At 46.7% G+C, this 22,616-nt stretch overlaps 1 protein-coding gene across 3 annotated transcripts; it reads left to right on the top strand.

Annotated features, from left to right (window-relative positions):
• Positions 1-1,284: 1,284 nt before the first annotated feature.
• On the top strand, positions 1,285-21,140 carry FECH (ferrochelatase). 3 transcript variants are annotated; one of them, XM_065747112.1, is made up of 14 exons: positions 1,285-1,359; positions 2,251-2,350; positions 3,341-3,460; positions 3,804-3,952; positions 8,265-8,399; positions 8,717-8,823; positions 9,143-9,241; positions 9,635-9,742; positions 10,618-10,782; positions 11,176-11,235; positions 11,666-11,910; positions 16,647-16,859; positions 18,800-18,909; positions 20,969-21,140. In XM_065747112.1, exons 1-11 carry the CDS (start codon positions 1,311-1,313, stop codon positions 11,798-11,800), a joined length of 1,227 nt encoding a protein of 408 aa, XP_065603184.1. In that variant the 5' UTR covers positions 1,285-1,310; the 3' UTR covers positions 11,801-11,910; positions 16,647-16,859; positions 18,800-18,909; positions 20,969-21,140. The 3 variants fall into 3 exon arrangements, with proteins under 3 accessions (XP_065603184.1, XP_065603183.1, XP_065603185.1); XM_065747111.1 differs by lacking the exon at positions 20,969-21,140 and adding an exon at positions 19,043-19,363; XM_065747113.1 differs by lacking the exons at positions 18,800-18,909; positions 20,969-21,140 and adding an exon at positions 19,043-19,363.
• Positions 21,141-22,616: the final 1,476 nt, after the last annotated feature.

Consider the following 22,616-nt stretch of genomic DNA (forward strand, 5'->3'; position numbering starts at 1 on the left):
GATCAGATAAGGAGCTTAAAAGGGAGATGTGATGAAAAGCCAACGAGTAAACTGTAACGGAGAGTGCTGCGCGGTTCTGTAATCTGCCCGTGGTGCAGAGGCGTGGCTAGGCAGGCATGGAGGGAGCACAAAAGCCCCGTTCAGGGTCCTGCAGGAGGGTGAGGCAGTAGTTCTGTCCGCCCCTAGCGCCCAGCCCACGGGGACACGGGTTGTGTCAACGCGGCAGTGACGAAGCGCTGCTTCAGAACAAACCTGTCCTCTGTTAAACAGTGCTGGCGCAGTTCGTGACTCATCACCCAGGTGTCACTCAGCTCTTGGCTCTTAAAGGAAAAAAAAAGGCTGAGAAATGGTAAACACCGCTTGGTTTTATTTCTGTCCCTTCAGCTGTGCTTGTGCAGTGCCTCTTTTTTACCATGTTCTTACAGAATCTGTCGTGCTCATTACTTTCTCTGGTGATCTAGAACTGATGATGACTGTGGGTGGTCCTAGCAGCTCGCCAGAAAGGCAGCACTCAGGCTATCCCACAGAAAAACATCTCTTTTTTCAACTCCTACATGGGGCTAATTTTATCACATTTGTGCTTCCTTAGGCTTTTTTGTTGTTATTTAGGCTCACTTTGGTAACACAAGCACTCAAGTTCTTTGTACTCATGGGTAACACCGGTTAGGTGCGGGGGAAAGCAAACCAGCAGCTGCCAGGGAAGAGCAGCCCCCACTGCTGCAAAGTCCCACGGTGGAAGTTCACCTCTCTTGCAGCACATTGCCCATTACTGAGAGTGCTTCAGGAATGCAGCACGGCTTAATGTTATACGATCAGAACGAGTAAACAATGCAATCAACGTTATTTCATCCTCACTTCCATTTTCCCCCAGAAGTACTCCTGCACAGGTCGATCATTGGGGTGGGGGGACGCAGCCCCGGCTCCAGCTGCAGTTCGCCGTCGCGTTCCTTTGTTTGGACCGCATCTCACCAAAGCCGCCACCGAGCTGCGAGGCGGATAGAAGACCCTGAATAGCGGCAGGGCCTGGGCTGCACGGCCTGCAGCTCCGCGAGGCCCGGCTCTGCGCGAAGGCGTTTGCTCCGGGGGAATCCCGATCCGTTACGGCGACGGAGAACGCCCTCTTTTCGCGGGCGCCAGTTCCAACGAGCGCATTCGGCGCGTGGCACAGAGCATCCCCTCGGGTCCCGGGGCGGCTCCTAGTGGGGGGGGGACGGACGGCCCCCGCTGCGGCGGGCGTGCGCCGTGCCCGCGGGTGGGCGGGCGGGTTTGGGCGGAGCGGGCGGCAGCGGCCGGCGGGGCCGTCCGAGGGAATGCACGCGGTCGCCAACATGGCTGCTGCCGGCCGGGCGGTGCGACCCCGTGAGTGCGCCGGGGCGGCGCGGGCGGTCCGGGGCGGCGGAGCGGGCCGAGGCGGAGCGGAGCGGGGCGGTGGGATCCCGAGTGCGAAGCCGGGAGGCGGCGGAGCGGGGCGGGGTGGGGCGGGCGGCCGCGGCGCGTTACACAACGGAGGAGCCTTTGCGTAACGGCGTCTGCCGCGTCCCCGGGCCGCCGCGCTCCGTGCCCCGCGCCGGGCGCAAATCCGCGTGGGAACTGAGGTCTCGCAGCCGGCGCTGAGCGGCGCGGGCGCTGCGTCCCGTGAATGGGGCTTTGTGCTTTGTCATCTCTGGAAGGAACTTGAGTCGGGTTGTTTATTTTTTCTTTCTTTCTTTCTTTTCTTTTTTCTTTTTTTTTTTTTTTTCAAACGGACCGCGTGGGGTTGGCCTTTGTTTTTGAGATGACGAATTGTTATGGTCGGGCAGTTCAGGCAGCCGCTCCGCGCTGCGCCTCTGTGCGCCCGTCCGGCGCCGCCGCGCAGCGCTGACAGCGCCGCGCCCACGTCCACGCGCGGAGCCGGGCACGGGCCCCCGCGCTGCGTCCCGGGCGTTTCCGCCGTCCGTGCTGTCAGCGGCTGGGGACGTCACTGGGAGCGGGCAATTCGCATCAGCGAGGCTCTTAAAAAAGTGTCCTGCGTGGACCACGAACTCCTGCGGATGACAAAAAGCGCTTAGAAAACCGCGCTGTAGCGGCACGTGGGGAGCGGTCCGCGCTGTGACCCGGGCCGTGCAGGGCTGCGCGTTTGGCTCCCGGGTGCTGCACTGTGCTGCAGGACACCCCACGCCGTGCTGGGTGCTTACGACTTCTCCCATCCCACTCCTGACCGAGCTCCACCGTGCGGGCTGAGCTCAGCCATGCGCCGTTGTCTCTCTGCAGTGGTGGCTGGTGGCCGGCAGCTGAGGGTCCCGCTGCGCTGGAGGGGGCAGGTGGCCGCGGCAGCACCCAGCACCAAACCCCAGGCTGAGCTGGAAACGCGGTGAGTCTGAGTTGGGGCACGGGTGGGCTCAGTCACGACCCTGTGCCGTCTGTGGGGTGAACGGCCCAGCCTGCATGGTACAGCTGGTTGTGTTGCCAGAAGAATGGCCTTCGGTCTGGCTCATGTCTCTGCTGTTGAGTGCCCTGAGCCTGCCGAGCAGAGATCAGCGTGTTAGTACTCTGCAGAGCAGAATGAGGCGCAGGCCTACAGTAAGGCCTGAGGCAGTGCAGGAGGCACAAAGCAAACAGGAGGGTAGTGCTGGTTTGGTTTCTGGTTCCTGCCTCCAGATCAGCCCTCCTGGAGGAGGACAGTGGAAGCCAGAGTCCCAGCCCATTGTGCTCACCTGTCTTGCCACATTTGCAGTGCCTGGGCTGCAGAGGCCTAAGGCTTAGGGAACTGTAAAACTGTGTTTAGGAACCCCCATGGAAATGGGACTGTCAGCCACGTATTGACTCTCATGTATGAGCTCATGTCATGCAACCAGGCTTTGCTTCCCTCACCACTTAGAAGGCAAGGTTGCATGTGCAACTGGCTCTTACCTTTGCAGCCTGGTCTAGGGAGCTGCTTTGGCAGGGGGGTTGGACTAGATGATCTCTAGAGGTCCCCTCCAACCCCTACAGTTCAGTGATTCTGTGTATCCCCCCCCAGGAAGGAAGACAGAGCTGTGTTGGCATGTGTCCTTTGTTCTGCAGGTGTTGTGTGTTTCAGTCAGCATCGTGGCTGGCATTCAGCTGAGATGACCCCTGGGCACTGCTTTGTCTCTTCCCTTACCATAGCACCTGATAGAATTCTCTACATACATTTCCAGTTAATCTCTGTGTTGCAAAGTGATGGTTTGTTTTCTGGCTAATCACATTTGTTTCATAAGTGTGAGCTTTAAATAGGATGCTGCAAAGAGGAAGTGCTGACAGACAGGCTAATTGTTTTGAAGTTAAAGGGAAAAAAAAGGCTGTACATCGCTGGGATTTGAAATATCTCTTTCTTCCATAGGAAACCTAAAACAGGAATCTTGATGTTAAACATGGGAGGTCCAGAAAGGCTGGATGATGTACATGACTTCTTACTGCGCCTCTTCCTGGACCGGGACCTCATGTCGCTTCCAGCACAAAAGTGAGAAATGCTGTGAACTTCTGTGTTACACTTACTGCTCAGTGTTTGACATTAAACTTTAGTTTCATTTGTATTTGCCTTTCTTAGGGCTGCTCAATCTTTGAACCTTTTGGTGCAAGAAACACTGTTGTAGTTCTCTGGAAAAAAAAAAAGAAGTGTGCCAAGGTCAATCTCTTTTGGCTGCAGATTGTGGTTTGGAAGGGTGATGGAATAGAACATTAAACGTGCAGTCTTGGTTTGTCTGTAAGCTGGGGACGTGGCCCACTGTAGCAGACATAGTTGGGGAAGGGGCCAGGGGTGACTGGGTTGTGACATTAACACGGATACCTTTTGAATGCTTCAGTAAATTGGCACCGTTCATTGCTAAACGCCGCACACCACGAATTCAGGAGCAGTACAGCAGGATTGGAGGTGGGTCACCCATCAAGAAGTGGACAGCAGTGCAGGGAGAAGGCATGGTGAAACTGCTGGACAGCATGTCTCCTCAGACCGGTACTTCTTCACTCTTTTCTGCTTTCTTTGGCATGATGTGTTCAATAGTACAAGTTTATGGAGCAACTTCTTCTCAGCTTTGATTGTGTGTGTAAAGTGTTCTCAGTTGTGCTACAAAATCACAGAGCAGACATTCTCATTGTCAGTATACACAAAAACATGGGGTCCACAGACATGCAGGTTTAATTTTGTGCTGTAGTCACTTCTGGGACTGCTGGTGGGTGGCTTTGGTTTCAGGGAGCAGTTTGCTGTCAGCGTGTGTTCATCACACTGCAATGCAGTGTAGCACTGTGAGCCTACAGTCAGACATGCAGCCACCTTCTCCAGCTGGATCCAGTGCATCCTGTGGATCAGCTGCCACCTCTCTGCCTGAAATAATGAGTTTCAAAGCTTCCCTGGTTATAGGTACCCTCAGATACTTCTAAAACATTTCATCTTGCTAACTTCAGCCAATAGGGTTCAACTTCTGGCCTCTTCTCCTTCCTTCTCTTAATGAGAGAGAGAAGGGTGTATAGAAAGTGGTTCAATGCATGTCAAGGTCGTCAGAGAGAGGAGCTCACCCTCCAAAGCCCCCTTGTTTCACTCCTTCCACTGTGGGAACAAACTTGGCTGACTGTCATAGACTTAGCACATAGCTTTCAGGTGACTAAAACCAGGTGACAGGAGTCTCGGCTGGTACTCACACAAGTGCAGTGTGCCGTACCTTGTCCTGCAGGCTCTACGTGAGTTTGAAGAAGTCTGCCTTGGAGGGAAGTGATGGAGCATTAGATGACAGGAGAGTGTATTTCATGTGAATAAATAAAGGGACAAGAGATGGAGTGATATTCTCACTCATAAAGAAGGTGGAGGTTTGTGGTCACTGGCAGAAGCAGTATAATCTCATGCAACTGTAGCTATAATTAATTTTCTTACTCTTTATGAAGACCTGCAGTGTGAATGATGGTCATTGGGACTGCACACGTCTGCACCCACAGAGTAAAACTGTGTCTGTGCTAGCTGTTGATGTGCCAGCCTGAGCTGAAGGGACAGGTAGGTTCATGGGGCTGGGTCTGTTGTCCAAAGCAGTTCTGCAAAGGTATGGCTCTGTCTTGTGTTCCTCTGAAACATTTCTCTGAAGTTATGGGTTGTTCCAGAGCTCTTGAAACTTACCTGAATCTGTAACTGCTAATAATGGCAGTTAGGCCTCATTTCAGGAGGAAGAAAAGATAAGGTTTTGTGGCTGAGCTCTGCAGGGCTTGGCAGAGGGATAGTGGAGAGCCGCACCCAAGGAACAGGAGATAAGGCCTAATGGCTTGGTGTGGGTAGAAGCAGATAGTCACCAGCAATTCTGGCTGCCCCCCATCAGATCAGGCTCCCAGGGCCCCTCCAGCCTGGCCTTGGGCACCTCTAGGGTTGGGGCACACAGACCTCTGAGTGATTGTGTTCAGTTTTCCCCTAGAACTCCCAACCGAATTGACGCAGAAGTCACTTCTAACTTGTCTGTAGTGGAATTGTGCAAGTTTAGTTAAACTTCAGCATCTGTGTAGAGGGAGGGGGCACAGTGGCTGTACTCTTATATTGTATCTGAACTCTCATGGAACAGACAGACAGTGAACCATCGCTGCTTTGACAAGCCGGAGGGGCAGGGCTGTGATAGTTGGGCTGCCTGAAATAAGCTGTCCGGGCATCATCTCTGTTCATGAAGGCCTTTGCAACATGCTTTTTGTTGAAGCAGCAAGCAGGCTTTGAGAGCAGAAGGAATTAATGAGGTCACTAAGCTACCCACTGTGCTCTTCACCAGTGTGTCAATTGCAGATAATAATTCTCATCCTGTCACTCCAGTAGGAGCACTGAACATTTGTATTGGAAAAACTGCTGGAATATGAGGAGCCAAAGAAGAGAGCTCTCTATTCTCTTCAGCTCAGCAGCTGTACACCATTGCTGCTGCAGGCTGCCTTCTGCCTGCAGTTTCCAGAATGTTTGAAAGTGTGATGCTGGTGTGTCAGGGAGTCACCCTCTGTGTTTGGCAATGCACATTCATAGATTCTCAGCTGTTTAGTGGAGCCTGCTTCTTCAAATTTGGGTAGGAAAGTGCTAGGACTCTGGGCTTGGTTTGTTTGTTCATTTTAATTGTTGTCTGGAGGGTGAAAAGTATACCAAATACTCTTGAAAGGCCAGGACCAGAATCCCTTCATTCAGTCAGCATGCAGCACATCACTGATGTCTTCATTTGCATGGTGTTTGGTCTGTTTTTCCCTTCAGATGCTATTCTCTCACTTAATTCCAACTGTACTGCAAGTACAGACAAAGTGTGAAGCCAGGAGTGCCCCCTCCTTTGTGATGGAAGGCAGCTGCATCCAAGCAGCTACAGCCCTGAAGGATCAGGTTTGCAGCAGGTTCTGGAGATAAAGCTTATAAAGTTTATCTGCTGTTCTCAGTGTACCACTCCCACTTACTTTTGTTTGGTGATGGTTTTTGCAGAGTCATGCCTGATTCTTTGCAGCCTTTACCTTTGAGAATTCATTTAAGGACTTTGGTTTTTGCCCAGTGGTAGCTGCAGTTTTAAATACTGAGCATTCCAGCCATCCCGTTGAGCACTTTGGGTAACCTGGCTGTGATACCAGCGCTGTGCTGCTTCAGAACAGCTTGAACCAGGTGTGTATCCACGCTGAGCTACGCATGTTAGTGCTATGTCAGAGCACTACTCACTGCCCTGAGCCCTGTTAATGAGTAACTTGCAGCTTGTGACTGTGAGATGTGAAGCTCATGGCAAAGAAGTACACTGCATGCTGCTGTTGCTTTGATCTGGCCTTCTGGTGGGGCTGGAGCCTGCAGTAATTTGTATGTTTGCAGCTGGTAAAGAGCTCAAGCTAGACAGGATCAGTAAAGTTTCCTCCTATACACATAAATCAGTCTGCCTGATGCACTGACTCATGGGATACGTTTGACACATTACGCTTTGGCAATGGGACTAAGATCAAGTAATAAATAAACAGCCTCACCAATGTCATCTGGGAACAATATAATTTTAAAACGGAGCTTTATTGTTACAGGCAGCAGTCTGAAAATAAACAAGAATTCTTCTGCTCTGAATGAACAGGGCTGGGTAGGTTCAGTGGTTTGTAGGAATAAATCACACAAATACGATGACAGAAAAATCCATTTCTGTTTGTCTCTTGCTAGTATCAGATAGGCTAATGTCTTGTGATGGTAATTAGTCTTCAAGAAGATGCTTTTTGCCTTTCTCACTGTTTTCAGTTATAACTGTTCTTGATATTTCTTACAAGATGTATTTTAGCTGAGATTCCCTTGTCAGCAGGATGAAAGCTCCCAAGATGAGGGGACTGTGATGTTCCTTAGGTTGGCAGCTCTTCACTGAAGAAGATGTCATATAATCTTGATTTTAACAACAAATGAAACATGTGTACAAGTGTGAAACCCTGCCCTTTGCTGCCTGTGATCCAGGACAGAACACAGTAGCTTGCGAGCACAGCAGCAAGTTCCTATGTTGGTTGTCATTTTTCCCAGCATCTCCTTTCCCAGGTTGAAACTCCTAGTATCTTTGCTGTAGTTAATCAGAGTTTTGATTTTGCTACCATTTAAGTATGCTCAAAGTCACCCCCAGGTGACCTGAATGCGGCTCAGGACTTGCTGCTTCTCCCAGCCAGGAGCCGTCTTGCCTCCTGCAAAGAGCTGGGGCTGGCTAAACCTGCTTTCTGAATTCTGCCTAAACCTCCAGAGTACAGAACAAGCACAGGACGTCTGCTTCCTTCAGAGACCTGTTACAGGTTTTTTCAGAGGTAGTGACCTGGAAACTATGAAAAAGAGACTTTGAGTTTGTTCTGGAAGCCTCTGTCCTTCACTTAAAACAAAACAAAAGGAAAACACAAAAACACAAAGTTGACACCCTACAGATTGGAGTTGTAAAATGGAAAAACCTGAGATGTCCTTGGGGAGAACAAGATTATCTCTAAAATGAAGTGTTAGAAGGCACGAATACCTGTGTGAAGAAGAGACTAACTAGAAATGGAGGAATCTCTGTTCCTCCTGAGCACCCTGACCTCAGACCTCCCTGGGACTGGGGCTGGCAGGCAGAGGGCTTACCAATGTGGCAGCTGGTGCAGTTACATCAGATAGCAGTTCCATGTCATCTTGGTTTTAATTTTACTTTTTGATAGGGTTAACTAGGTGCAATGAAAGAGTTCTGTGTCATTTTTTTCCATCTACGTCGGTCTGCCGGGTTCTGTACGTTGTACTTGTAAGTTAGCACTATTTACTGGGAGTTACTGGCAGATGCTTTTTCTGCAGTTTCTCTTCCTGTTTTGGCTGGCAGCACCCCACAAGTACTACATTGGCTTCCGGTATGTGCACCCGTTGACAGAGGAAGCGATTGAGGAGATGGAAGATGACGGCATCGAGAGAGCCATCGCCTTCACACAGTATCCACAGTACAGCTGCTCCACCACAGGTGAGAGCTCGTGGGAGACCTTCTCCATAGACTTTGAGGTCTTCTGTGTTTAGTGTCACTCTGAGATTCATGTAGAAACTTCTTAGCTCAGGGTGGCTTTATGTTCATCATAGGATTAGCAAGTCAGTCTTGGCCTCTATACTGCATAATCTTTGAGGTGATCATCCCCCTTTGAAGCTCTCAGCTCTGATTTAGAGTTGTGTTTAAAATACGTACTGTGTGCTAAAATATTAAAGTACTTTCCTACAAGACTGTTATCATATGACTTTTTGCGGATTCTGTGGACAAACTTCTGTTTGTAATTCTCTGTATTTCAGGAAGCAGCTTAAATGCTATTTATCGCTACTACAATAAAAAGGGGAAGAAGCCAAAGATGAAGTGGAGTATCATTGACCGATGGCCCACACACCCCCTGCTGATCCAGGTACAGATCTGTGCAAAGCTGGATGGATGTTTCATGCTAGGTGTTTTGGCATGATAACTCGTGAAAGCGACCATCTTGTCCTAAGGTATTAGTGTTATCACAGCAGAGTTGGCAGGAAGGGACCTCTAGAAGCCATCAGCCTGAATTCCTGCTTAGCCTGTAGCTAACTTAGACACAGATCTGTCTGTTTGTCAGATGCTCCTAGGAACTGGGACATTTTTAAAGCAACCTGGTGTGTGGAAGCTGCTGTCTCATTTATGAGCATGTGTTACCTTTCAGAAGTTCCTGATCCACGTCTTTGCTTTCTTTTCTTGACCAGTGCTTCGCTGATCACATACAGAAGGAACTGGACCTGTTTCCACCTGACAAGAGGAAAGACGTTGTCATCCTTTTCTCGGCCCACTCGCTCCCCATGTCTGTGAGTTACATCAGGCTGGTCTGTGTCTGTTAGGCCAGAATCTTAGAACCATAGGATCTGTAAGGTCGGAAGAGAGCTCTAAGATCATCAAGTCAAACTGCCATCCCATCCCCAGCATGCCCACTGCCCATGTCCCCAAATACCACATTCACATGTTTCTTGCTGTCTGAGTTGAGTTGGAGGGTGTGCAGCTGGCATGAGGGCAGTGAAGGCACCCTTGCAGAAGTGCCAGGTCCTTCCTTTGTCAGGGCAGGAGGAGGTTGTGGGGACACTGGTAGCCAAGCCTTGGTGTCCCTGGTTGCATCCTTACCACCATCCCACTCACTCAGTAAGGACAGGGTTGACACAAACACATTCCTTGTGAGAAAAAGCTCTGTTGTTGATGTGTTGAAGGTGGTGAACCGTGGTGATCCTTATCCACAAGAAGTGGGAGCTACTGTCCAGAGAGTCATGGAGAAGTTGAACCACTCCAACCCCTACCGGCTCGTCTGGCAGTCCAAGGTGGGTGCTGGGGGACAGCAGTGCTGCCCCCAAGTGGTGAGGCGTGCACCACACCACTTCCAGCTGGTATTTCTGCTAAAGCTGAGTCCCAGCCTTCCTCTCCAAGTCAGTTTTTTCCAAATACTCTTGATCTATAGTTTCTTGCCTCTTAGGTACACTGCATAAGTAGAAGTAGATTTTTGATATGTCCCATGGTCACATAGCATGCAGCTTGGCATTTTTCTTTCTCTGCTGAAAGGAAAAATTGAGCATTCATTGGATTTATTTATTTATTTTTATTAATTGTTACTTCTAGATGACCTTGGAGCACTTTTTCAGAAACAGTCCCTGTGAAATAAACATTCTTAACAATGATAGCATGTAGTCCAAGCAGACTTAATTATTCTTGATGAAGACTTCTTGCATTATTTCATACTTACTACTGCAGATCAGAAGGAACTGAACTTTTACTACATGTAGTCATGTAGTGCAAGTAATCTTATGTCTTAAGGGCATTGCATTCTCATGCCAGTGTTGTTTTGTTCTTTAAGCTGCATCTTAGAGTACATCAGCACCAAATACCAGTGTTAATGAGGATTTGCTGCATCCTGAATGTTCATGTCTTCCAAAGCCAGGGAAACGTGTGCAGTACAGATCTCTTTTAAGACCAACCCACGCTCTCTTGGGTTGTTTTTTTTTTTGGGGGGGGGGTTAAATGGAAGGGCAAAGGGACAGTATGTCTTCCTAAAAACCTAACAGATAAAATGAGGGAGTCAGAAGCAGAGAAATAGCAACTGACTCCTTATTAGAATATCTGAGTTGTCCTGCTGAAGAAGAACACGGGTACATTTTCTAAGTATGATTTTATTGAAATTTTTTCCTCTTATTCTTAACAGGTTGGACCAATGCCTTGGCTTGGTCCACAAACCGATGAGACAATTAAAGGACTGTGCCAAAGAGGAAAGAAGAACATGTTGTTGGTCCCCATAGCATTTACAAGTGACCACATTGAAACTCTTTATGAACTGGATATTGAGTATGCCCAAGTTTTAGCAAATGAGGTAAATAGCTGACAGTTATTTTAACTGTTTGGATAATGGTAATCCCAAATTGCTTTACCTCTTTCAAAATTTTGCTTTTTAGTTGCTCTTTACAATACAATTTGTGGGGTTTAAATAAATTGAAGATAAATATGAACTCAAAGGAGTTCTTAGCAGCACAGAACAGATGAGAATTTGTCTTTCTAGGTTTAACTCTAAACTTGATAAAAAAGAATCCACAGATTTTTGACAAGTGAAATTTTTACATATGACTTACTTCTACTATATGCAAAAAAGTGATATTTCATTTCATCGTTTTGGGGCAGCTTCTGAATAAAGAAGAAAGGAAGATTTTGGAGGCTGACATAGTGAAGGATCTAGCAGGCTTAACTTTTCTCCTTGTTTTTGGTTCAGTGTGGTGTTGAAAACATCAGAAGAGCGGAGTCACTTAATGGAAACCCACTGTTCTCCAAGGTATCTTCTTTGATGCAGTAGTTACTCAAGTGTGCAGTTTTGTGTTTCCCTACTACACTACGGATGTCTTCTTGTAGATTTAAAATATTTTGTGTTTAAGCACAAAAAATGGAAATCCCTGAACTTAATCTGTGTATTTTGTTTGCCACACACATTTAGAAAAAAAAAAAAACTCTAAGTTTTGCTTTGACAAAGATGAACAGTTTTGTGTCTGTTAGAAGTTGTCTTTTAGTGGAATGTTCATTGTGGGATACTATGTCAGCACAGTTTTAAAACAGGAATTTCTCCTGAAACAGTGGGGAAGGTTCTTAAAGGCTGACAGATGTGTACTTAGGCAGGCTCACCAGTCTGCGTGACACGTGTTGAAGCGTTTCCTGATTTTATGCAGGGAGGTTTGCTCACCGCTGTGTTTTAATTAACTCTCTTTCAGGCTCTGGCAGACTTGGTCTGCTCACACATTCAGTCCAATGAAATCTGCTCCAAGCAGCTAACGCTCTGCTGCCCGCTCTGCGTGAATCCTGTCTGCAGGGAGACCAAGGCCTTCTTCACCAACCAGCAGCTGTGATGGGCAGGCTCTCTTGTGCAGGAAGTGTACTGGTGAAGCAATGCTTGGCCAAGCTCTCTCGTGCCACTTCCTTAGACTGGTAGTCCCAGCAGTAGTTACCTCATAGAGCAGTGAGGAGGATTTGATTTCTTTTTATTCTTTTTCTTACTTTTCCTTTGTTTGAGAATTGTTTGTAGCAAGTAGGTTTATCCTGTGAGATTTGGAAAGGTCTCATCTCATCTGATTCTGATTGGACTTAGCATCAGTATGCACTGAAAAACTTAAAAAAAACAAACAAACAAAAAAAAACCAACAGGGCTTTTATACAGATTGGCTTCTATTTCCTATGCAGGGATTTATTTGTATGCAATTTTGTTATGAGTGCATTAATTTCAGTTTTCCAGATCAAGCATACAATCTATTTGTTTGTTTATACTTAAGGTATAGCATAACTAGCATAGCCACCAGTTGTTTCTTCCGACTTCAGGTGGTTTTGAAGATCAAGTGACCTCTAACGCTTTTTAAATAACATGTCTATTTTTCAGAACATAAAGCTAAGATTTTGTTTTGTTTTCTCCTGCTAGAAACTTCCTGTGAAAGCTTAGCTGGGATAGTAGAACTCACAAGATTGGTTTACATTTTCTAGAAAAGAAAACCACTTATCACCTGCAGGAAAACCCCTGCATTTGCAAAGCATATGGATTAAGAATTAATTCTGGTTGCTGATGCTGCAGAATGTGCACAGCGTGTGTTTCAAATCCAGCTGAAACATCTTGGTTCATCTTCTAAGCAAAATGGCTTTTTTATCATTATTAAAAAGGGCTTTCTCTGGTTGAGTAAGTGTAGGAAGTTTGGCTTGTCCTCCAGCAGGTTTATAGATCTGATCTGCGCTTTCTGCTTTGTCACAGCCCTGTGGTTTTTGTGGGATGCTATGGAGTTAACATAGGTACAATTGATCTAGTTTAATTGATGACGCTGTTTAAAAGTGAGGAGATAAATCAGGAGTCATTTACATTGCAGATGTCCAAGCACACAGTGAGAGGAGAGCAGGCTACCCCTCACGCTGACAACTGTGTTCTTAGCATACCTCTGTCAGAAGATAAATAGTGTAATATTGTCTATTCCATTTCTAGTACCAATGATGAGCCTGCAGCTGCACTTGTAGCCCACCTGTACCTGTGGTTTATTGAGCAGGTGTCTGGGTGCACCAGGGCTGCTGCAACTACTCATAAGCAGTGGCAGTTCTCTGGAGTGAGAAGACTTTTAGGGCTTAATCAGCACTGATGTGCTTGTCCTATTGCAATACAGGGTGTTCTGTAAAGTGATGATAGCTCATCATAGTGAGGTTTGGGTAGCAGATGGCTTGCTGCTCGGACAGTAATTTTTGCATGTATAACCGAGGCAGGAGCAGTTTGAATCCCTGATCTTTCAAGAATGGGATTGTTTAAAGTAACTAATAGGCCTCTGTTGGTATAACAGGGACTTATTTTGTTCTGTTTTGTGCTAGAAGAATAAACAAGGGGATATTAACAAATGGCTGCTGTGTTGGCCAGCCGGCAGCCTGGGCATTGCCTTGGAGCAACACAAATCTTGCCCCATGAGCACCCACGGCCCCGTATACCTCAAGAGTTGATTAAAACCCTCCACTGCCAGCCTGCCAGAGCCTCCAGTGTTGCTACTGTAGCACAGAAATCTTCCTCTGCCTGCAGTATGTGTGCTGCCTCTTGGGGCAGGAGAAGCAGGGACAGGCCTGTGGGTGTTGAGGTAGCAGCACGCACTCTGCCCAGGGCTGTGGCTTCCAGAACCTTGCTGTGCTTTCAGTGCTCTCTGACTAGCAGAAGTGTGTTGTTTTCAAGCAATGGGAGAATCATTAGGGCAGGTTTTTTTGCTTTCAGTGGACATGAGTAGAGAGTAGGCTTTTGAGCGTTGTATAGGTCCAGTGGCATGACAGCTGGGTGCTGTCAGCCAAAGCTGTCACTCCAGGAGCCCTGGTTGCCTTCATGTTTTTCAGCCCTTGCTGAGTCTGTCCTGTTGGCACAGAGTGCATCCAAACACCTGTGATGCTGCAGGGAGGTTGGCTCCCTCCTGCCTTCTGCTTAGCCCCTGGGCTCTGCTCACTGTCCCAGCAGGAAGAGGAGTAGGAAGCTGGTTCCTGCCCACATGCAGTCAGCACAGTCACTGCATGCTGTTAGGCTGAGACTTCCATGGAAAGGCTTTGAATTGATGCCAAGAGAGTGATGATGTCAGCAGCGAGTGTGGGCAGTGAACTCTTACCTTATGTCTCTGGGAGGAAGAACTTCTCTCGATCCCCACTTCTCTGTGTGATGCTTTTATGAGTGGGTGGCAGAGGGCTTTGTCAAACCCTTCTGCTCATTCTCCTTTCATACCATCTAATGGTTATGGCCACCACCACATGAAAGCGTCAGAAGCTGGGAACTGAAGGTTAAATTTACGTGATCATTGCAGTGCAATAAATATAGATTGGCTTTTTATTTCCATACTGGAGAGAGTACTGAAAATACTAGCTGGCACTAATTATGGGGCATTACATAAAAGGTATTTAAAATGCACTTTTTAGTGAGCTAACCACAAGCGAGATAATTACTAAGCGTCTTTAGACATTGTTGCTATCAGACCATAATGCAGGAATCACTTAATTTTCTAGCTTTTAGCAGGTGGATCACGTCACATACAGCCAGTGGGTTATTTCATTTTCCTGAATAGTTCTTTGTGATATCACCCTGTCCTGTTATTTAGCGCATGTTATTTCATCTTAGAGCAGCACCAAGAGCCTGTCAAAAAGCTTTCCGAGCAAGCTCTACTCTTTATTTTTAAGAGGAATCAGTTTCTTCCCCTTACATTTAGAAATAAATCTGAAAAATGAAACCTGAGAGACTGACAGCAGTGGGAATTTAGCTGCCATCGAGATCTGCTTATCCTGGGCTTTGTCTGGGGGCATTTCCCACTCTATTTTTCAGCAGTGGAATGCATTTGACCTTTTTTTGGATGCTTCCAAGCTGGCTGTCCACATCTGAGCCGCTGCCCTAGGTCCTGTTTGTGGTCAGGGGATGTGTTTTGGGGCATTTTCCCCTCCATTCGTGTGCCTTCCTGCCATCCGCACTGCGCGGTGCTTCATAGCTGCTGCATTTGGGAGGCTGCACTCTGAGCCCTGCTGCTGTGTTTTCCCTTCTGACAGATTTCCAGCATTTGGTGCTATTAACTCAGGACCTGGTCTTGTCAGATCCTGAGCACTTTGCTGTGATTGAATTGATCCAAGCGCGTGGAATTGTCAGCACTGGGGAGACCACCATCCTCTGGCAGTAATCTAGCTTGACTTTTCATTATCAATTATACTCCTCGTGCAGAACTTTTTGTGCAAGTGTTTGTCATTTCCATTTGCCTTGGCAGTGCACAGCAGGGGCAGGAATGTTGGTGATGTTTTTCTCCTTTGGAGTTCTATGAAATCTGGCTTCATTTTAGTAAACAGGACAGCTTCCAGGAGCAATGCTGCAATACTGAACAGAGTGGGGATAATTTTGGTGAGCCGGGGTCAGAGGGGTTTTCTTTGGAATATTTGGAAGCTCATCTTGTGTTCCTCTTCTGTCACACCAAGATGGAAATCAGCATGAAGTGTAAGGTGCAAAGGAGAGAGTTGTTTCTTTGATTGCTTTGTGCCAGATGGGCACAGATACTTGCGTTTAGTCTACCATGTTTATTTCAGATTGAACGAGGACTTCCATGTATTGTTACCGTTTGTATAACCTTGCTGTGTGTCATGTACCGTAACAATGGAATTTCAATTAAAGATTTTTGGAGGAAATGGCTGAGCTGTGTGTCTCAATGAGAGCCCTTTTGGTGCCTTTTTGGAAGATGGCGTGTGAAGCTTCACATTGGTTCTGAATCCCACCTGCAATAGTTAATGTATTTAGTTACCTATTAACGGTCTCTAGGCGTCTCATGTTAAAAATTAAGTGCTTGATTTATTATTTTTTAGAATAGTGATCCGAGTGTTGTTGTATGCTTAAGCAGATCCATTAGTGAGCTCTTATTACTGGATTTGATGGGTGGGAGGGAGAGCAAGGGGAGGGAGGTGCTGAAGAGTGGTTGGGGCAATCAGGTGCCATTGGTTTTGGCTGGGGTAAGACTTTCATTCCAAGTCCATATGCCTACTTGGGTAATTATGTCTGCATATTTTCCAGGAGAGGACAGCTTTTTAAATTAAACTGCAGCACTCTGCTTCCAAGCTAGCAAGAAACCAAATCTACTAAGTTTGACTTTGGGGTTACTGTTGACTTCATCGTGATCAGTGTAGCAGACCAGGAGCCTGGGTGGAGAATGGAGTCCTGGAATTATTTCCTGGGCACCTGATCCCAAAGCTGCCTGAAGAGAGATAACAGCTTTCTAGGCAGTGCGGTGCCATTAGTCTTAGAATCATTTGAGTTAGAGGGAACCTTTAAAGATCATCTGGTCCCCTCCAGTGAACAGGGACATCTACAGCACAATCACATTGATCAGAAGCTTCAAGTTGAAGAAGCACCCAACAGAACCACAGCCCGGATCTAGGCATTGCCTGAGCACAGAGCCTGGATCTGCTGAGCAGAAAGCTGCAGCAGCACTGAGGGGAGTGAATTTCTTCTTGAATTCTGCACTGAGCAGACAGCACGTCATGACTTCCAGGTTTGGACCCAGCTTGGTTCATACTGGCTTCTGTGAGTGAGGTGCTGGAGGATGTGAGGAGTACTTTAATAACAGTTGGTGCCTTATAGCTTTAAAAATCATTTGGGAATTTGTGACCTGGTCTGAGATCAAATGGGGATATGTACAGGGGTCATGGTGTTCTTTTTCTTTTACATGCTTTACTGTCCAGCAACACAGCAGGCATGGCATTTGTTGCTGATTTGGATGACTCTTGTATTTGTACCATGAATCAGCACAGTGTTGGACAGGACTGTTGGATCCCACTTATACAGTCATTATCTTCCTCACCCCACATCTAGAGCTCAGGACTCAGAACCTTGTCAGCTCTGACCCTGTCACACTTCTCCAACACTTCACAGCTGTCCTCCTGCTATGCCATCAGGTAAGTCATCTACAAAACTTAAAAGCTTTCAAGATGTCAAGGCTATTAAGACAAAAATAGTCTGATCTGTGTGCTATACATTCTGCTATTGTATTGTATGCACACTATGTGATCACATGCATATAGTCAGTTAAGTTTTGTATACTTAATGTGTGCAGAAGAGGTACTCGTATTTAGTATACTTTATGAGTGTACAAATGATCTCATGATCTTTGATCATCTTTATGATCTTTGCCCATGGCAAACCCCCCCTGGCTGAGGAAATGTCAGTTTCTCTGGCACAGACTTGTGAAAATGTGTGTAACGCTCAAACAAAGCTGGAAGAGCATTCCAAACCCATTGTTTTCTTGTAAATTCTCATATGAGCAGTTCACACCACAGCCCTGTCGCTTTTAAGGATGATCCATGACGTGTGAACATTGCCCACAACTGAGGCCTAATGGCATTTCTCAAGCAAGCACATTGCATTTCCGAGGCAGTCCTAAACGAGCACTCAGTGCAATGCTCCTGGGTACCCGGCGCAGCACTCCCACAGCACTTTTATGGCTGAACTATCAGACCGTTATGGTCTCCGATTGTCTTTTACTGCCTTTCATTTCTTCTGCTGTCAGACGTGAGGAAAGCAACGTGTAATCTGATCCAAAATGCTCTTGTTTGTTTTAATCTTCTGGTTTAATATATTATGGCTTCCTGCCATTATGCTGTTTTCAGATGAGCCCTTGAGTCACTCACTGAGGTTTTATCCGTGTGTGGCATCATCCCAGCAGGTTCCTCCTGCAGCACAGCCCTCGCTTCCCTCTCGGTGTGCACCAACCTTCTTGAGCTGCCCATGTTGCCCCCGGGTTGCCTGCTGTAGCCATTGTCAAGTGCTCAGAAAAGGCCTTCACAGGGCCATGGTACCACAGTGACATAGGAACAACCTGCTGCAGGCTGCCTTAGTTTCACTGCAGTCACTATTTTTTTTGCTGTCTGTGTTGTTGCTCCCACCCAGTCCCTCCACGGCCCTAGGCATGAGCATGATGTCACTGTCACAGAGAGCATCTTTTGAGCCTGTTAGCCACAGAGTATCAGGACAAAGGGAAATAAGTTTAAGCTAAAAGAGGTGAGATCTAGGTCAGGAAATTCTTGATCCAGGGGGCAATGAGGCGCTGCTGCTCAGAGCTATGGCTGCTGCATTCCTGGAGGTGCCTGAGGCCATGGATGGGCCCTGGGCAGCCTGAGCTGGTGGGGCAGACAGCCTGCAGCAGGAGTGGGGCTGGGGGGTTCTGAAGTTCCTCCCAACCCAACCATTCCACAGTTCTGTGTTCTTTAAGAACCATTCCAAGCCAACCTGGTTCTGTCACTCTATATGTTTCTTTGATCTCAAAGGACCCTTCCAACACAACCTGAGCCATTCCTTGGTTCTGTTGCTTTATGATCTCTATTTATTGTCAACTTTGTGTAAGAGGGACTGAAATGCCTTCTGAGAAAGTGCATGTTTATCTTGGCAGAGAGGACAGCAGAACTGTGGTACACCACAGGTGAATTAATGCAGTTATTTGACATTAATTTTGAACTGTGCGGCACTGACTTTTAATGATGGTGATGCAAATAGAATGAATCCAATGTCAGCGTTGTGTTTAGGGTAGACACCAGAGTGGAAAATCATGATGCTGTGCTGACTGCGCAGCAAATAGGCATCTTCTTCACATCCAGCTGGATTGCCAAAGGGGCTGGGAATTAGCAGGGGTTTTAAAGTGCCCAGAACCAAAGGCAGCAAACCACTGCCTGGAGATGGACTTCAGGCAGCAAGCAGCTGGCACCAAACTCTGGTGGCCACCCTTTGCAAGGTCTTGAATGAAACTGAATTTGATTAAAGGCAGATCCCTGCTCACAGCTGCAGTCTACATAATTACGGGAGGTTAAGTCTTACTAGGTAAGTCTTACTGTTTTTCTTACAGAAGACCTTAACTACTCACATGCCAGCTCCAGATCCCTGTCCTGCAAAGACCCAAATGCTGTGGGCAGTGTGGGTACACCATGCCACACATGATGACCAGGAGGAGTACAGGTGAATGCACTGGGGGATCTTTGTGGAGTGAGGCCTGGGAGTGAAGGTTTCCTGGTGATCCACTGGGAAATCACCGCCAAGATCACTAAATCCCTTTTCTCCATACCTTGTTTTTTCTCTTACTCTATTACAGATCACATCTGGCATTAGCAATGCAAGCTGTGTTCCCAGCTGGATGCGCCAGCTTTTTCCCATGCTCCTTTAGCTTGTCCTTGCCTTCCCCTTGGCTTCAGCACAGGGTGATCAGGATGAATTCAGGCCAGAGGCCCTGCATGCTCTGACCCATACCCACAGGAGGGCCCCCATTGCTCACTATGAGAGTGCCTAGAAGAAACAGGGACAGCTCAGGGCACAAGAAAGCACAAGGGTTGTTTTCCTCTTTTATTGAACTTTGGCAAATAATATGGGTGCGTGGGTTTTACATCAATAGCTATAAATAAAAATTTTAAAACAATGTAGTACTTGTCATTAGGATAAAGGACATCTATTGGCACAAATCATTCAGTAAAAACCCTTTAATGATAAAATAACATTCACTCTTTAGCTACTTTATTTGTCTGAAAAACTCAGCTTACACTCAGTTCAACATATCACCTTCCACAAAGTTAAAAAAGGACATAAAATGGCATAATAAAATATACCTTGAATTTCATAATACAAGTACCTTGGAAAATTTTGGTAAGCTGGACTGCATACTGCTGAGCACAGCAGCGCCCACTGCCAATGTCTCACACAGCCCTCGTCCCTCTGGACTGAACAATGCACAAGAACTAACGTGGAGCAGTGCAAGTACAGTGCCGCGTGCGAGTTGCTGGGGTCTGGTAGCCTGGGGTGGCTTTACTCAAACAAATACTGATTCCACTTATTGCAGAAGAACGTATAAAGCTTTTTGGAAGATTAAACACTATTACAATCATTAACTGCCTTACAACAACAACAACAACAAAAAGACACCTGTTTAAAATTACTGAACTCATTACTGTCTTTGGCAGATAAATAAGAAAAAAAAACAACAACAACGAAAAAAATGGACAATATTACAAAGCTTTCCTTATCGCAATCTACTTTATAAGGCCAAATAAAAATATGTTCCTTTGCACTAATGAAAGCACATCTCTAATATACCCTTAATGACAGACGATATAAACACCCTACAGACGTTAACTCCAGATGTCTCAGTAGAAGACTGCGACTTTTGTACTTCCTATTCCTTAACTTGCACTCTTCTGTGCAAAATAAAGTGTACTCAGTAGTTGGTTTGGCTTTATGCTGAGCACCATTGGTGAGTTAGGGTCATGTGAAAGTCTGGACCCAGATGTGACGGACAGTAAATCTGTAGAAGTGGGAGCTCTCAAGAGCAATGCTCACCAATGGGAGGAAGGGTGGCTTGAGTGGGGCACAGAGCACTGTGACCAATGCTGGCCAAGAGGGGTGGCAGAGGGGACCCAATGGGAGCAGCAGTGCCCATGGGAAGCCCACACTCAGCCTTGGCTTGGCCATAAAGCCAAAGGAACTGCTTTTTTTTTTTTTTTTTCCAGAGAAGATACACAGCTGGCTCCACTGTCAGTGCAATGTGATTTCTAATGACTGACTTATAAATTGGCTGGACAAAACTGCCAGATGGTCACATTCTCCTCAAATAACAATTGAATTTATTGGGAGTTCAATTTGAGTTGGTTACGTTCCAAACACAAGTAGCTCGGATCTAAACATCAGTATTTATCAGTACTTCATTGTACGAGGCAAACTGTGCACGTTTTCGCAGTTTAAATGTATACACGACTGCTCCACGACTGCTAACAGATAACAGGCTCCCATGCATAAATAAATACCATTAAACCAAAAGATCTATTCTCAAATTTAAGAAAAGAAGTTGCCATTAAGAACCACAATGCATCACACTGCTAAGAAGTTTTTGTCTCATGCATAAAAATGATAGCACTGATTGGCAGCTAATTATAAAACTACACGGTAACACAGAACAATTTGCTGTTCAGACCAAGTAGCACAAATGTAGAAAATAATCTTTTTTTTCTTTTTTTTTCTTTTTTTTCAACAGAGCAAATTAACACAGATTGTTTCTTCAGCAAAATATGAAACTGTAAACTTTGGGCTCATTCTGCAACTTTTCCTCAATCCATAATTAACAAAACAAAACAAAAAAATCCAATGGGAAGAAAGACTGACATACATTTTTAAGCGCACCTTTTTGTCTATTACAAAAGCACAACCTAAAATGTATAAAGCTTTTTTTTTTGTTTGTTTTTGTTTGTTGTTTTTTTTTTAGATCACAGTTACTAAAAAGAAACAGTGAATAATTTATTACATACGCTATAATAACATTACTCTAAACAACTATTATCTATGAGGTATATCTGAGAAAATTCGGTAAGGGATTGCACGGTCTGCGTTGCCAACATGCCCAGGTTTATATTAAAGCTTTGGAACCATGAAGAAATAGAAAGGAGGAGAGCAGAAGCAAAGGGAAAGGAGAAAGAGAAGGTGAGGGGGATGGGGAAAAAAAGGGAGAGGAGAAGGGGAGGGGAGGGGAGGGGAGCGGAGGGGAGGGGAGGGGAGGGGAGGGGAGGGGAGGGGAGGGGAGGGGAGGGGAGGGGAGGGAAGGGGAGGGGAGGGGAAGGGGAGAGGTAGGGGGGAGAGGGAGGTTGAGGAGGGGAGGGGAGGGAGGGGGAGAGGGGAGAGGGAGGTTGAGGAGGAGAGGGGAGGGAGAGGGAGAAGGGGAGGGGGGAGAAGCGGGGAGGAGAGGGAGAGGGGAGGGGAGTGGGAGGGGGAGTAAAAGAGCCTTTGGTATTATTACAAGTTGTTCTTTGCAGAGTTGCATTGCAAAGCACCACAGTACAATAAGCCCACCAGGTACGATATGGCGGCCCAGTTGAAGCTGAGGTATTCACAGGAAGAATAAAAAAAAAAAAGCACAGAGAGGTCTAAACTGGCAAAATCGTTGCTTTGGTTCAAGCAAGGCACTCGTCCCATGGTAATGTTACACTTTCCAAGTAAAGCATGTGTCTGGTTAGAAACACAATTACTGTTAAGAGGAACCTGCCAACTCTGAGCATCTTCTATGTCCATCCGATCCCCAACCCTTCTGGACAGGGTACGGCAAGAGGGCACGGCGTGGAGGGTCACCTCACACAGGACCGGTGGCTCCTCTGCACCGGGAAGGCATCCTGAGAACTGTTATAGCTTTCTACTGAAGGAATACACAGAGATATAAAAAGCACACTTGACAAGTCCCTCTATTTTCCAATAGATTTGACGGTGAAATACAAAATAAAAGGCAACATTTAATGAAAGTGGAGCTTGTGTTGAGCCATTGGCACATTGTCGCTGTGGATCCACAGTGGGAGGCCAAATCCCCTGTGGCCTAGTGTGGCCTAGCGTGGCCTTCTGTAGCCCACTGTGACCTAGTGTGGCATGCACATGGCTCAGGGCAGGGCCCAGCCTGAGAGCTGGGCAAGGGGTTACTCTCCCCATCCCATCTGCCAGCCCATGCAGCCATTCCTCTGTCTCTTAGTGGAGTGTGGGATCTGCCAGCAGCAGGAAGTGGTGGTGGCTGCATGAAGGTACACGTGATGGATGAGGTGGGCCTGGGCCCCAAGAGTGCTGCATGCAATCCTATGAATGGGAATACAGGGAACAAAAAGGAATTTATTCCCTAGGCAGCCAAGTTTAAGTAATCACCTTAGGGA

This window comes from Cyrtonyx montezumae, unplaced genomic scaffold, assembly GCF_038088225.1.
Source record: "Cyrtonyx montezumae isolate F1298 unplaced genomic scaffold, pur_monq_1.0 scaffold_41, whole genome shotgun sequence".
Classification (NCBI taxonomy): domain Eukaryota; kingdom Metazoa; phylum Chordata; class Aves; order Galliformes; family Odontophoridae; genus Cyrtonyx; species Cyrtonyx montezumae.

Bases quoted from the DNA above. Each gene is read 5' to 3' on its own strand.
- FECH (XM_065747112.1), top strand. From the start codon at position 1,311: ATGCACGCGGTCGCCAACATGGCTGCTGCCGGCCGGGCGGTGCGACCC. The intron at 9,743-10,617 runs GTGGGTGCTGGG...TATTCTTAACAG, and splicing joins GGCTCGTCTGGCAGTCCAAG to GTTGGACCAATGCCTTGGCT. The intron at 11,236-11,665 runs GTATCTTCTTTG...ACTCTCTTTCAG, and splicing joins GAAACCCACTGTTCTCCAAG to GCTCTGGCAGACTTGGTCTG.